Raw genomic sequence first — 12,767 nt, 5'->3', positions numbered from 1 at the left:
TGATATACCATTCATTGCCAAATCAGTTCCTGACAGCTTTGATGTTTTTCTTGGATCACATCAGAACAGACCGGGACAACACAGTCTGGTCCTGTGGCGGAGGCCGCAAAAACTGACATCACCTCATCTCATCATCTCAGTTTTCTCATCATAAATCAGAGCAATATGTCAACTGAATTCATTTTCAGTCTTTTAATAATTCATTCATTCATTATCTATGGCCCTTGTCCTGCACCCTGGGTCACAGTGGAGCCTATCCAAGCAGTCACTGTGTGAGAGGCGAGGTACACCCTTGAGCAGTTGCCAGGTGACAGCAGGGCCACATAAAGAGACAAGCAACCATTTACTCGCTCATTCACACATCTGGGCAATTAAGGGTTCCTCAATAAACAGACTGGAACTTCTTGAATTGTAGGAGGAAACCGGAGAACATGGAGGAAACACACTCAGAGATGGGAGAGGACATGCAAGATCCACACAGAAAGGCCCCTTGTCAAATTCAAACCAGAAAGTTGCCAGTTGCAAGGCAGCAACACTAACCACCACGCCACGCTGCCACCCTTCTGTAAAACGTCCATCTGCAAAGGTTTTAAACTGATAATAACGTTTCAACCTCTTTGTGAAGGCCTTCATGGTATAAAGGTTGGTGAGAAGGATGAGAAAGGAAATTAATCAGGACTATTAACCTGTCTTATGTGCATGCTGGTGTCACAGGTCAGGGGTCGTGCTGATGTCAAGTCATTGCTACCCAGCACCGTAGAGATGATCCCATTCCGATCCACTTTCCTGATCATTGTCCCGTCCACAAAGTAGATCAAACCGTTTTTATCGACAGCAATCCCTGTATTAGGAGAAGAATAAGAAACAGTTGCATATATAAGAACAGGGATGTAAACAGATAGACTTCAGCAGGTGCCCTTTGACTTCTTACATGTCAAGACATTCTTTTCTTCTTTTTCACTAATTTCTTTCGACAACTCAGGACACGATCCAGTGTTTTCCAAAACGGAATGAGTAGGAGAGGGGTATTTCAAGAACTCGAATTTCCAGAAAGAACAATTTAAAAATTATGAATAGGAAGTAGCAATACCAGACTTTATGAATACCAAACTAATAATAACAAGCTTCAGTGACTGGCTCTCTTGCCAGTTGAATCTTTTCTCCCCTGATATAGTGTTTGAAATGATATTATGTCCCCTTCAAGACAAAAAAAACATTAATAACTCTGAGATGCTGCATGTGGTGACAGTGTGAAAATCTGTCATCCAAACCCCAAAATACCCCCCCCCCCCCCCCACACACACACACACACACACACACACACATCTCTCTCAGTTTCCCTGCGGTGAATTGTCGTTGTTTGTTTCCTGCCGAACCACAGCGTCATCTCCTCCTGGGGACATTTAATTTGAGGAGCTGATAGTTGACTTGTGATTTTCAGACTGTAACACACTCGTATGATGTGAAACGTACAATGACACTTGGCATCATCTGGTGGGGAAAAAACAGATAAACTTCAAAATTAAAAAAAAACGTAAATATAAAGACATGATGGCCTTCAATGTGGAAGCACTGCTTTGACATACTTCAATGTGTTTTATATATCTGACGCAGGTATCTCTCAACTTTGGGAAAAGAAATACAGTCTAAGGGCTCTTTTATGTTCAATGTGAAATATGCATGCTGATGGAGTCTTTGTGTCTTCTGTTCATTTCATACAGAATTATGTAACAATTTCAGCGAGCTTGTGGATAAATAGCAACACCAAGCAAATGCGGCTGCACCATCGGAAGTCACTGGGGGAAGTATTGTGCAGTCTGTTCAAATGCAACCAGCAATAGGAACAGAGAACAAGACGACATGATCACATCGGTACAACCAGGGAGAAGAATCCTTCGTCCACATGCTGCAATGGATTAAATGGCCACACAGACCACCACCGCCTACAGAACTGCTTCTCTCTATTACTCTGTCTATTACTTGAAATGAACTCGGAACGAAGAGCTTGACCTAGATGACCAAGAACCTCCACAGACATGTCGCTTCACAATTTGGGATGACCACTCTTCAACTTGTGCAGGAGTTGGTAAAGACAACCAGAAGACTCGCAGACAACAGAAACCACTTATGTTTGTCCAAACCGGAAAAATATCTCTGAACAGAGGAGGGGCCTTAATTACAACCTTTCACCTGCATTAAACGCCGTACTGGGATCAATACCAAGACTGATAACCACACACGGACCAGGCCCTTCTGCACCCTCCAAACAACTTGGAAGGATTTGTCACAAGAACCAGTCCCTCATATCTTCCACCTGAGCCTCAGTACATCTGATCCAACATGTTTCACTCCTTTGTTTCACATTCTGAGAAATTTGGCTTCACCTTTTCAGATTCTAATCCACGTGAATCCAAAAAAGTTGTACCTTTGTCTCCACTTAACAACACCTCCATTAGCATAACAACCCCCTTTGACCTAGTTTCTTTAGATAAGAAGCCATCGTAACCCAGACCCCGTCCACAACCCTGGCAGCTATATCCAGACACTCACCACAGGCCATTAGAACTGAAAAAAAAACGTCTTGTATGAGGGATGAAACATCTTCAAGTGAAGTAAATTAAGTCCAGGTGCCAGAACAGGAAAATTTTGACAAGCATGTGGAAGAGAAGTTTGACCTCTGCACTGTCCTCTAGTGGATGTTTTGTTTAACAACCAAGGCAAAATGAAATTTGCTTGGGAAGTATGCAGGCAGTGTTGCAGGAAAGGGACAGGATCCAAAAATGCTTAAATATTCCAAATTGTAATGAGTCTTTCAGGTCAACAGCCAGGATATGGTTTAAGACAGTTCTGTATTGTAATTGATGTGCAATAATTCTCACTACAACAGGCCATTATACCCACAGCACAGCGTGGCGCAGGGTGTTAGTGATTGTCCTTGGAACTGAACATTCCAGGTTTGGTTCCTGGTTCCTCCTAGCCTGTCGAAGTGTTGCTGAAGAAGACACTGAACCCCTAACAGCTGTTCCTTAGCTGCTTTTTGCTCATCAGTTAAATGAAGTGGTCAAATTTTGCTGATATTGCGCTCTATGTATAACTGTATGTGACAATAAAGATATTTTGTCTTCTGTTCAGCTACCTGTTTTAGAAAATACAACAGTGTGTGGCAACTTTGGAACAACACGTTTGGTAACAAATCCAGAAATCAATCCATCGTCTTCTACATATCCTGCAGGGTTGCAGGGGAAGCTGGCACCTATCCCAGCTGTCATCAGGAAATCATTCCGGATTGATCGCCAGTTAATCGCAGGGCCACATATAAAGACATATCATTGTCATTCACTCACTTTCCCAATAAACCCACTGCATGTTTTTTGACTGTGGGAGGAAACCAGAACATACAAACCCCACACAGAAAGGTCCCCTTGTCTGAATCGAACCTGTAAGGTCATACTACTAACCACTGCACTGGTAACTTAATTGCCCGAAAAAATTCAATGGTCTCTGTAAATTATCAAAATGTTTCCAGCACCTTTTGGTCCTAGTAGTTGAGCCTCAGTGGCCTTTCTGCCATCTCCACATCGAGCTTCGTCAAATGGAGGACATTGTTCACCGGTGCCGGCAACAACCTCTCCATTACCTGACAAATACACACAGGTACATTCAATTCAATTCAATAATCATTTAAAAACCAGGAGGACAAAAAATAAAGCTTTTTTTTTTTCAAAATTTTCATCTTAAATCCCTAATCTTAAAAACAAAGATATAAGTGATGTTTATTCTTGTTGAAATCTTCTTGTCTTGGCAACTGGACTTGAATTTCCTCAAGTTAACTATGCTCATTGAACCATTTACAGAAGGGACAATACTATTAGAGCAAGTAACAAGATTTATATATATGATAAATACTTGAGGTAATATAGCTTCATAAAATGCTAAATATGCTAAAAAAAACAACATTTCAGCAGTCTTACTATAAAATTTTCATAAGCCTGAGGTTAGTCATTTCTTTTTTTACCCGTTAAGGAGCCTAGATAATAAAAATGGCTAGTGATATCAGGATTAACTTAAAGAGTTGACACTCAATCATTACAAAGTTAGCACAGGACTTACTGATGAGGTCTCTGGCCCCGCTGAGCATCTTAGGTCTGTAGATCCTTCGTGAGTTGGTGTCCGACACGTAAAGCTGCCCTGTTACTGGATCTGTGGCTAGGTAGTAGCGGTGAGCGGGGTTATTACTGAAATTAAAAAAAAAAAAAAAAACATATATATATATATATATATATATATATAAATGTGAAATTTACGATTTTTTTTTGTCATCAGCATCAGTTTGAAGCCTTGATAATAGACCTCTTTTTGTTAACTGTAAAAATTCAGGTACATGTTACAGTGCAAAATCATGTTTTTAAGTTTTCCAGAACATTTTACAGAGAAATGTAATTAGCATGCAATCTAAGGCATGGAGTCACATGAACACACAGGCACACACGCAAACTCAACCTATCCAGATGATGAATGTATCTTTTTGAACATCACATTCTGTGAGAAGTATTGCTTGAAAATAAACATCTTAGGATTGCTCTAAAGAAAATTGGCTTATTAATCATTATTTTCATAATTATTGTTATTGGTAGTTTCTTCCTAATATTTAGATCATTTTGTCATTTTTTTAAAGTTTATCTCTTGAACGTTTTGGGGCAAATTGTGTTTACTGTCCCTCTGACCAGAGAAAGGTGTTGACATTCATGTGGGAAAGGGCGAAAGCAGAAGCCTGTTGTGTGTCTGTGTGTTGTCAACAGGTTTGTCCGCACATCTTCTGGTGTGAGAGGCCATCACATGGCTTTAACACACTATTAAAATGACACTGTCATGTGCAATCCATCACAGACAAAAACACAAACAGACATACACACTGACCAGAGTGCATACAAACTCTCGCCTCTGGACTCACTGGTTCCTTTAATCTACGATCACAGGCGGTAAATTATGCAAGCTAAGAATAGATGGTGTGTGTATGTGTGTGTGTGTGTGTGAGTGTGTATGTGTGTGCATGTCATAAGGAAAAGCTAACAATTGTCTGTATCTTACTAAATGTATCTATATGTTAATATGTCATTTTAAAGAAAAATGTATATGTGTTGTTTTCCGGCTAATGCAGTCATTTAGCAGAATTCTTTGTTGTTGCCAGAATTAGGGGTAATGTAAAATTAAAAAAAATTACATAAATATCTATATACATATATACCTATGTATATATATATATAGGACCTATATATATATATATGTGTATAGGTCATATATATATATATATATATATATATATATATACACACACACACACATATATATATATACATAGGTATATATGTATATATATACCTATATACCTATATATATATATATATATATATATATATATATATATATATATATATATAGGACCTCAACTCAGTGTCTAGACTTGCACCAAAAACTGACATTTTTATTCAACTTCAATCAGCAACTCTTGTAAAACTGTAGGAAAAACATATATTTCTCATCATACCATTATGCTAGTGAAGAATTGGATTTCATTTAAGCCAAAGTGAAAATTAATTATACGTCAGGTTCTGCCACTCCTTAAAACCAATAAATATCTAATTAGAAGTTTGTCAAAATTTAGAATTAAGAAGTACCACAAATAAAGCCATTAATAACAAACAATGATGACATGAACGAGTAAGAACCATATTGGGAATTCAAAATCATTGTTAATAAAAATAATACACAAAATGTCAGAATAATGTAATGGACAAAGGAAAACACTTGAATGTTCTAACATGCAAAAGATTTGGAGAAATATGATCTCATAATTCTGTTTGTGTTGCAACCAGCCTTTCTCTGAAAACCCCTAGTGGCCTAGGTCAGGCAATATTTGGTGCGATGGCTGCTAGTCTGAATCAACTCCCCTCCCCCCCCGTTTCTATTCCTATGTTCAGGTTTGACACATCACATTCGGTCAACTCGCTTTGCTTTGTGCTGAGTGCCAAAACGACTTGCGAGGACGGATTTGATGGCAAACCATTTAGACACGCCTTATTCTGTGTTCCCTTGAAAGCGGAGACATGCTGCCTGAGGACACATGTGATATGCGGATGCCATTTGCTCTTCCAAACACGCCAGAATGTATTAAAAGATGTGACTGAACAGGACGCAGAAGGAGGCAAGGAAACTTGAGGGGGAGAGAAACAGGCAACGAATAAAGAGGGGGGTTCAGAGGCATGGAAGGGGGGTGTAATGAGTGAGGTGAGATTGCAGGACACAAGAGCAAGACGATGAGGGAACAAATAGCAGGTGATGGGAAAAGGGAGGAGGAGAAATGAGCAGTAAAAGAGGAAGTGAGGATGAAAAAAGTTTTTTTAAAGGAACATGAAAGACACGGTGAATATGAGATAGGGAACAGCTGATGGCAGGATGACACAAACACAAAATTGTCCTGACAGAAAATTGTCTTTAAATTAAAAAGTGAAATTTAATTGAGAGATGAGTGGAAAAAAAAGAACAATCAATTGTGTCAAGCCGATGGCAGAGGAGCTTGAGGTGCGTATGTATGGGGTTCTGACTGCGTGAGGGAAGATGAAAAAAAAAAAAAAGGGTTGAAATTAAAGTCTGGGCTTATACAAATATTGTACCACAAGTCTGTGTGGGCAAATATTCAGAACAGAACATTTAATGAATTTCACCCTCTAAAATTGTCTTGCTTCAACTTCCCAACGATCAGCTCCACTTTCAAAGATGAAACTTAACATATGTGCCAAAAAGTCCCAGTTGCATCTATGGTTTGGAAGGTGTAACGACAACATAACATGGTCACATGCTTCACAAAAACAATGCCCAACTTTATATGCACCGTGACAGCTACTGTGATTTGTCCATATAAATAACACAAACCAATAGCTTTCATTATGTTTGGCTCTGCAATATGTAATCCATTGAGTTTTTTAAAGATAGAAAGTAATCCATCCCAACAGCTTTAACTAATTCAAATAGATAGATTAACTAATTGAATCATTAACTGTTGCTGCTAATGACCATGCTTCAATGGCAATGTATATCTGCTGCATCCAATATGATAGAAACTTTCTATATTTTCCTGTTTGGCACAAGAGCTGCGAACACTGTTTAAAGCTGCCCTCTTAGAGACATGACCTGTAACCTGACTCCTCCTGCGGTGGCCATTGTGATCACAAATGGATGCTTTACCTGCTTTTTCCAACAAACACAAAGCCAAAACATGTCCTTACATGTGACAGCAGTGGGCTTTGATTGCATGAGACAGAGGCATTAAACATGTCTCTCATTAAATCACTAATGAGACAAGTAGCTTTTTTGGGTTAAAAAGAAAAATCCGCTTTCAAAGAAAGAGATAAAGGGATTAATTCAGTGAATTGTTAATGACAAACACACTGGGAATGATTGCAGCCATAGCCAAAGACTTGATCTCCTCTGGACACCTCTCCTTGTTTGGTCTCCATGCTGGGGAGCTGTTGTGTTGGAGACGACCTAGCCATCTATCTGAGCTGACAACGGATAAATGAGCTCTGTTCCATGGAAACACTTCAAGTCAACATGGCAAGATTAGAGATGGACAGAGGGTACGACTGAGTGAGATGAAGCTGTTTGGTCAAACTGCAGATTCGACTTCAGCTAGATTTCAGTAAACCTGATGTTAGATATATTGCAGTGTATTTTATTTATTTTTTTCTGTTTATCTTTAAATTTTGATTGCAACTGGACCCAAAGGTCTTGAATTAAGTAAGATATTCTTGGCACCTTTGTGGCATGGCTTTTGTGTAAATGATGCTTCTTTTACAGCAGGTATTTGTATTTCACTTCAAACAAAAACAAAAAAGAATGTAAAAAAAAAATCAATGCTTACATTCAAACTTAGTCAGTTTACTCAAAAAAATATTAGGCTTGCCTAAATTAGTTATTACACAACTTTTGCAATGGAGAGTTGTTGGTTAAATACCGTGAATGTGTCATTTGACTTACTGTGATATTTTCATTCTCAGGTTCAACCTATATAGGTTGAGTCTGGTTAATTGAAGAATTGCAGTGCATTTTGAAAAGGAGATTCTGTTTCCTCCTTTCCCAATATGCTCATTTTCCTTTATTTTCCCTTTAATTAAAATCTTTTTTAGTTTAAACACTGACTTTCCTCTATTTGCTCTGAATGTCTGATCAGTCCAAAACTTCACAATTCAAACCACCCAAAATAAACTTAAGCCAATTATTTTGACATGGAAATAAAGAATATAGAGGTTGGTTGTCAAAAGTATTGTTAATTAAGTACTCCTTCAGTTCTGGATAAAATAATTATATAAACAAACACAATTTGAAAATCAGTACTGAGAACAGCTTAAAATTAATCGCTCCAAATCTACAACTGATATTGGAGGCAGATGTCTGAACTTGAGCTGTTATGGGAAGCTGAGACAATGTGAATAACCCATGCTATAGAAGTGGAATACCCTCCAAATACACAAAAAAAAGAAAATAAATGAAGAAACAAAAGGAAAAACATTATAAGGTACTGTAGCTAGAACTTCATTCATTCATTCATTCATTGTTGATAACTCTTATCCAGCACTCAAGCGCACAGGGACGCAGGAGCCTAACTCAGCTGTCATTGTTCAAGAGGCTGGGGTTCACCCTTGACCAGTTGCCAGTCGATCACAGGGCCACATAAGGTGACAAGCAACCTTCCACTCTCTCACTCACGTCTGGGCAATTTAGGTCCTCTGCGAACATACTGAGACAGTGAAGAACCCTGAGGAAAACCACGCAGACATAGGGAGAACTTGCACACAGAAGATGCAGACGCTCTTGATGTAAGCGGCAGCGTGGACTACTGCACCACTGTGTGGATTCTTTACTAGAAATTTCTCAATAAAAAGATTTCATGAAGCTTTTCACCTTGGATGAGGCAGAGTTTACTGACATTCCACCATCTTGGCTCAGGTTCTGTAGCCAAGATGTGTTGTTCTAACTGAGACACTGAATTGTTTCTGCTGCAATTCTATGCATTCAGATGAATATCTATTTTATTGAATCATTTTTAGCTATACAGGTTGTTTGGAGCGTTTTACACTTCCCAGACAAGTTAAATGGGAAAGATGAATTATTTTAACTTACCTCATTAAATGCTTTAAAATGCTACATATTTGCCTGAAATATTGGGATCTTATTTGGAATATCTCGGTAAGCTCATGTCTCAATCCTGCCCTGAAGGTGTTTTCATGGAAAGGTCTGTCATTAACAAGCATTGACAATGAAATGAAGGGATGGTTTTTGTTTTTAAAAGATGTTGTCACTCTTACCTATGTCTGAAATCTTTGTTTCTTTAATAAAATGGAAAGAAGTGGAGAAGAGAAGAAGAGTTAGTCGACAGTAGTTTGAAAAAAAAAAAAAAGCGAAATGAATAGTAAGAAGTTGGAAGGTTGAGAATTTTCGGATTTGCTGCCTCCGCAGAGCTAAAACGATTTCAAATGGCTGTTAAAAACAGGGGTAGTTGAGGAACCGGCACTCCACTGTGTGCCAGAAGGAGGTTTCTAAATTCAGAGCACTTTGGCTGAGGAGTAAGCACTCAACGGTTTATTACTGCAGTGGCAAAGATGTCCAATCTGGTCATGCAATTTATCCTCTCTTCCTTTGAGTTTGAACACTGCTTCAAAGTCCTCCAAGACCAATGATGTGAAGTTGAGTGCAGGAAGGAAACATGCTCAGAGAACCTGAGGTTGACTAATGATATCAGATGTGAGAATTTAATGAAATAATAGAGGCTCTCAAGTCAATAAGCTAATTTTCCTAAATGGTTCATTATGTTTACACCATATTCATATGAATGAATTTGTTGTAACATGACCCGAGAAGCAGGAAATCAGAGGTTAAATAGGTTCTGAAGAGGGTTTAGTCAAGAAGGAGTCATAAAAGATCTTTATCTCTGTGACAGAAGGATACGTATTCTCTGGATTATGTTCAAATCCCTGATCTGGCAACAACAGAACCCCCTCTCCCTGCTTACCTCAGCTCCATGACACTAGTAACATTCCCAGAGGGGAAGATCCTCCTGATGTAGTTGAAGTCTCCAATGAACACGCTGCCATCTGCTCCACAGGCCAACGCCAGGGGCGCCAGCAGCTTATTACCCTCTGCCTGCCCATTACAGCTGGGACAGGAGATGCTACGGCGGCGTCCATTTCCTGTAAGAAATTAAATTCAATTTTGCAGACTGCACTATTTAGCAAGAGTAATTGTTGGCATGGGTGGTAGAAAATTTTGAGTTATTTGAAATGTCTGCACTGGCAGCCGTTGTAAAACTTGCAAAGTCAAGTGGTTGCTCCCCTGCTAAAAACACACCTCAGAAAAAGGGACTGAATCAAACAATGACTAAAAAGTGTCACATTAATGGAAAAATTGCCCCTTTTACAGATGGTGTTGGTAATAGCATGGAGCTCTTTATTCTATTCTATTCTATTCTATTCTATTCTATTCTATTCTATTCTATTCTATTCTATTTTTCTAGGAGAGCAACAGCCTCAAAGGTACGATACCTACAATACGAAGGTACAATTTACACATTCTGTGACCCAACAATTGAAACTTAGGAGAGACTAATCATCCATCACTGTGTAGCAAACAAACCAAAAAGGAGTGAATCTGTCCTCACCCATGATGCTGCTGATGACAGGGGGCTGCTGGGACACAAAGATGTTTTCTCCATTGCCTTTGTATAGGATGCCTGGAGGAGAGAAGACAATAGGGTGAGACTAAGACATAAGGAACAGACAGAACGACAGGAGGGAAAGTGATGCAGGGAGAAGTGAAATAGTATTTTTTAGGGTTTTTATTGCAGCAACTGTCAAAGTGCATTCCATTCATCTTGGAGATTCCATTTTTTAAAAGTACACCCTGTGGTGAAGATGGGTTTTCTGTTGAATTTTTGGGGATCACTCTCCCGTGCAAACCAGCGGGATATGTAATAATCAGATACAATGTAGTGACTAAAGCAATTATGACCAAAGCAGGACCCATAAATAGGCAGACTGGGGCACAAATATCAGATATCACTGTCGGAGTTCTGTGTTTGATCTCCATAACCGGCAGCAAGCAGTGAAAGGCTGTTATGATGAGTGTTGCGGCAGGAGACAGTCATTCATATTTTGTCAGCTGTGACTTCAAGCAATGTTTGAAAAACAAGTAGTGCATATTGGACCCCTAACTGTAATGTTTCCCAGAACCCTAACTTAAGTGTTTTTGTGCCTTAATCAAAGCAACAGACTCATTATCGCACATAATTTATCTTTAGCATCTGCTCATAATGCAAATGTCGACATTCGACAGACCTAGATCGCGACTTTTAGAGTCAGTAATTTCTACACTTCTGCAAAACAGGATGTCTGCCTACTGTTGTAATCCAGTAAGCATATTTAAGAATGCAGTGTTTAAGGCAGTAACTTAATTCTTGTGAGTTTTCCAGTGCTGGGGATTGATTGATGACCCTGGATTATATTCCACATAATACATATAATAAAAAAATGATAACTTCAATGTCTTTATGTTTCTCATATTTCTTGGTGGGCGTCACCTGCTGTGACACTTTATGAGCTTTGTAGTGTCTCTTACAGGGTGGTTTCTCTCTTTTTATTTCATTTCATTTGTTTGTTGAACATTTTAGTGAGGGTTTGCAATCTTGAAAACCCTTAAAAACCCTTTGACTGAGGCGCAGGTGGAATTGACAAATTTTCAAATGAATATACCTGGAAGTCCATTGAAAAAAAAACATTTCAACAACTTTTTTTGTTTCTTTGCGACCCAGTACCAAATGGTCCCCAGCCTGGTACCTGTTCACGGCCTGATGGTTGGGGACCTCTGTATGTGTGTGTGCGTGGGTGTAATGTGTATGTTTGCGTACGTTTCTGTTTGAGTTTATGCTTGTCTGTATTTGTATCTCCATGTGTGTGTATGTCCATGTGCGTGTATATGTATGTGCATGTGCGTTTGTGTGTGTGTGTGTGTGTTCGTGTGTGTGTGTGTGTGTGTGTGTGTGTGTGTGTGTGTGTGTGCAACCCCTCGCATTGTGGTAAGCTCATGCACGTGTGTGTGTAAGAGAGAGCGATATTAGTGCACATGACAATGGGAAAAGGACGGGAAGAAAGAGACAATGTGAATTTAGAGGTGAAGGAGAGGGGCCAGGGTATTGGTGCTCAATGCGAATGGGGGAGGGGGGGTGGCAGACAGAGGAAAAGAGAGGGATGCACTCATTCTTCAAAGTGAGACATCAAAGAAGCACCTCCTGCAGTGAACTGAATTATTAAAAAGTCCACTACCATCTTGGAAGCTAGTTTGAGTTACACTGTTTATCTAGAGAGTGTGTTTTGCGCGGTTGGAATTATGAAAATCATGGGTTGGAACAGGAAACAAACAAGCCATCGTGTGTTTCAGAGTTCTGCATTCTGCACAGTATGGGAACTATTTCAGAATTGCTGAAGAATCTGAAATAACTTTGGTTTCCATCTGCTGTGTTTGGAACCATTCCCTTACTGGCGTTTGCACCCCTTTTTCACTGCTCTTGTCTATTTTTGTGTATCTCTCATTCCATGATGCTCTTTCTAAGGTGCTTGAATAAATATTGAGTAATAGGTAGGTCAAACTAAGGTATGATGGCGAATAATAACATTGTATGTACACATATTATCATCCAGTCATTATCACATACAGCACCA

At 39.2% G+C, this 12,767-nt stretch overlaps 1 protein-coding gene across 6 annotated transcripts in view; it reads right to left on the bottom strand.

The window, feature by feature from the left end:
- The window catches only part of tenm3 (teneurin transmembrane protein 3), a 366,691-nt gene that overhangs the window by 40,486 nt on the left and 313,438 nt on the right, over nucleotides 1–12,767 (bottom strand). For 4 of the 6 annotated variants that reach the window (XM_086142740.1, XM_086142745.1, XM_086142739.1 and 1 more), the window contains 6 exons: nucleotides 10,712–10,783; nucleotides 10,067–10,244; nucleotides 9,363–9,383; nucleotides 4,111–4,235; nucleotides 3,530–3,637; nucleotides 687–841 (listed from right to left, as the gene is read on the bottom strand). In XM_086142740.1, coding sequence (XP_085998866.1) covers nucleotides 687–841; nucleotides 3,530–3,637; nucleotides 4,111–4,235; nucleotides 9,363–9,383; nucleotides 10,067–10,244; nucleotides 10,712–10,783 — 659 coding nt within the window. The remainder of the gene's footprint in view (nucleotides 1–686; nucleotides 842–3,529; nucleotides 3,638–4,110; nucleotides 4,236–9,362; nucleotides 9,384–10,066; nucleotides 10,245–10,711; nucleotides 10,784–12,767) is intronic. The other 2 variants (XM_086142741.1, XM_086142743.1) reach the window with 1 other exon arrangement.

Source organism: Fistularia commersonii, chromosome 35, assembly GCF_037954325.1.
Source record: "Fistularia commersonii isolate RoL2024-O1a breed Wild chromosome 35, RoL_Fcom_v1.0, whole genome shotgun sequence".
Classification (NCBI taxonomy): Eukaryota; Metazoa; Chordata; class Actinopteri; order Syngnathiformes; family Fistulariidae; genus Fistularia; species Fistularia commersonii.
This window is presented reverse-complemented; position numbering and strand designations above follow the sequence as displayed.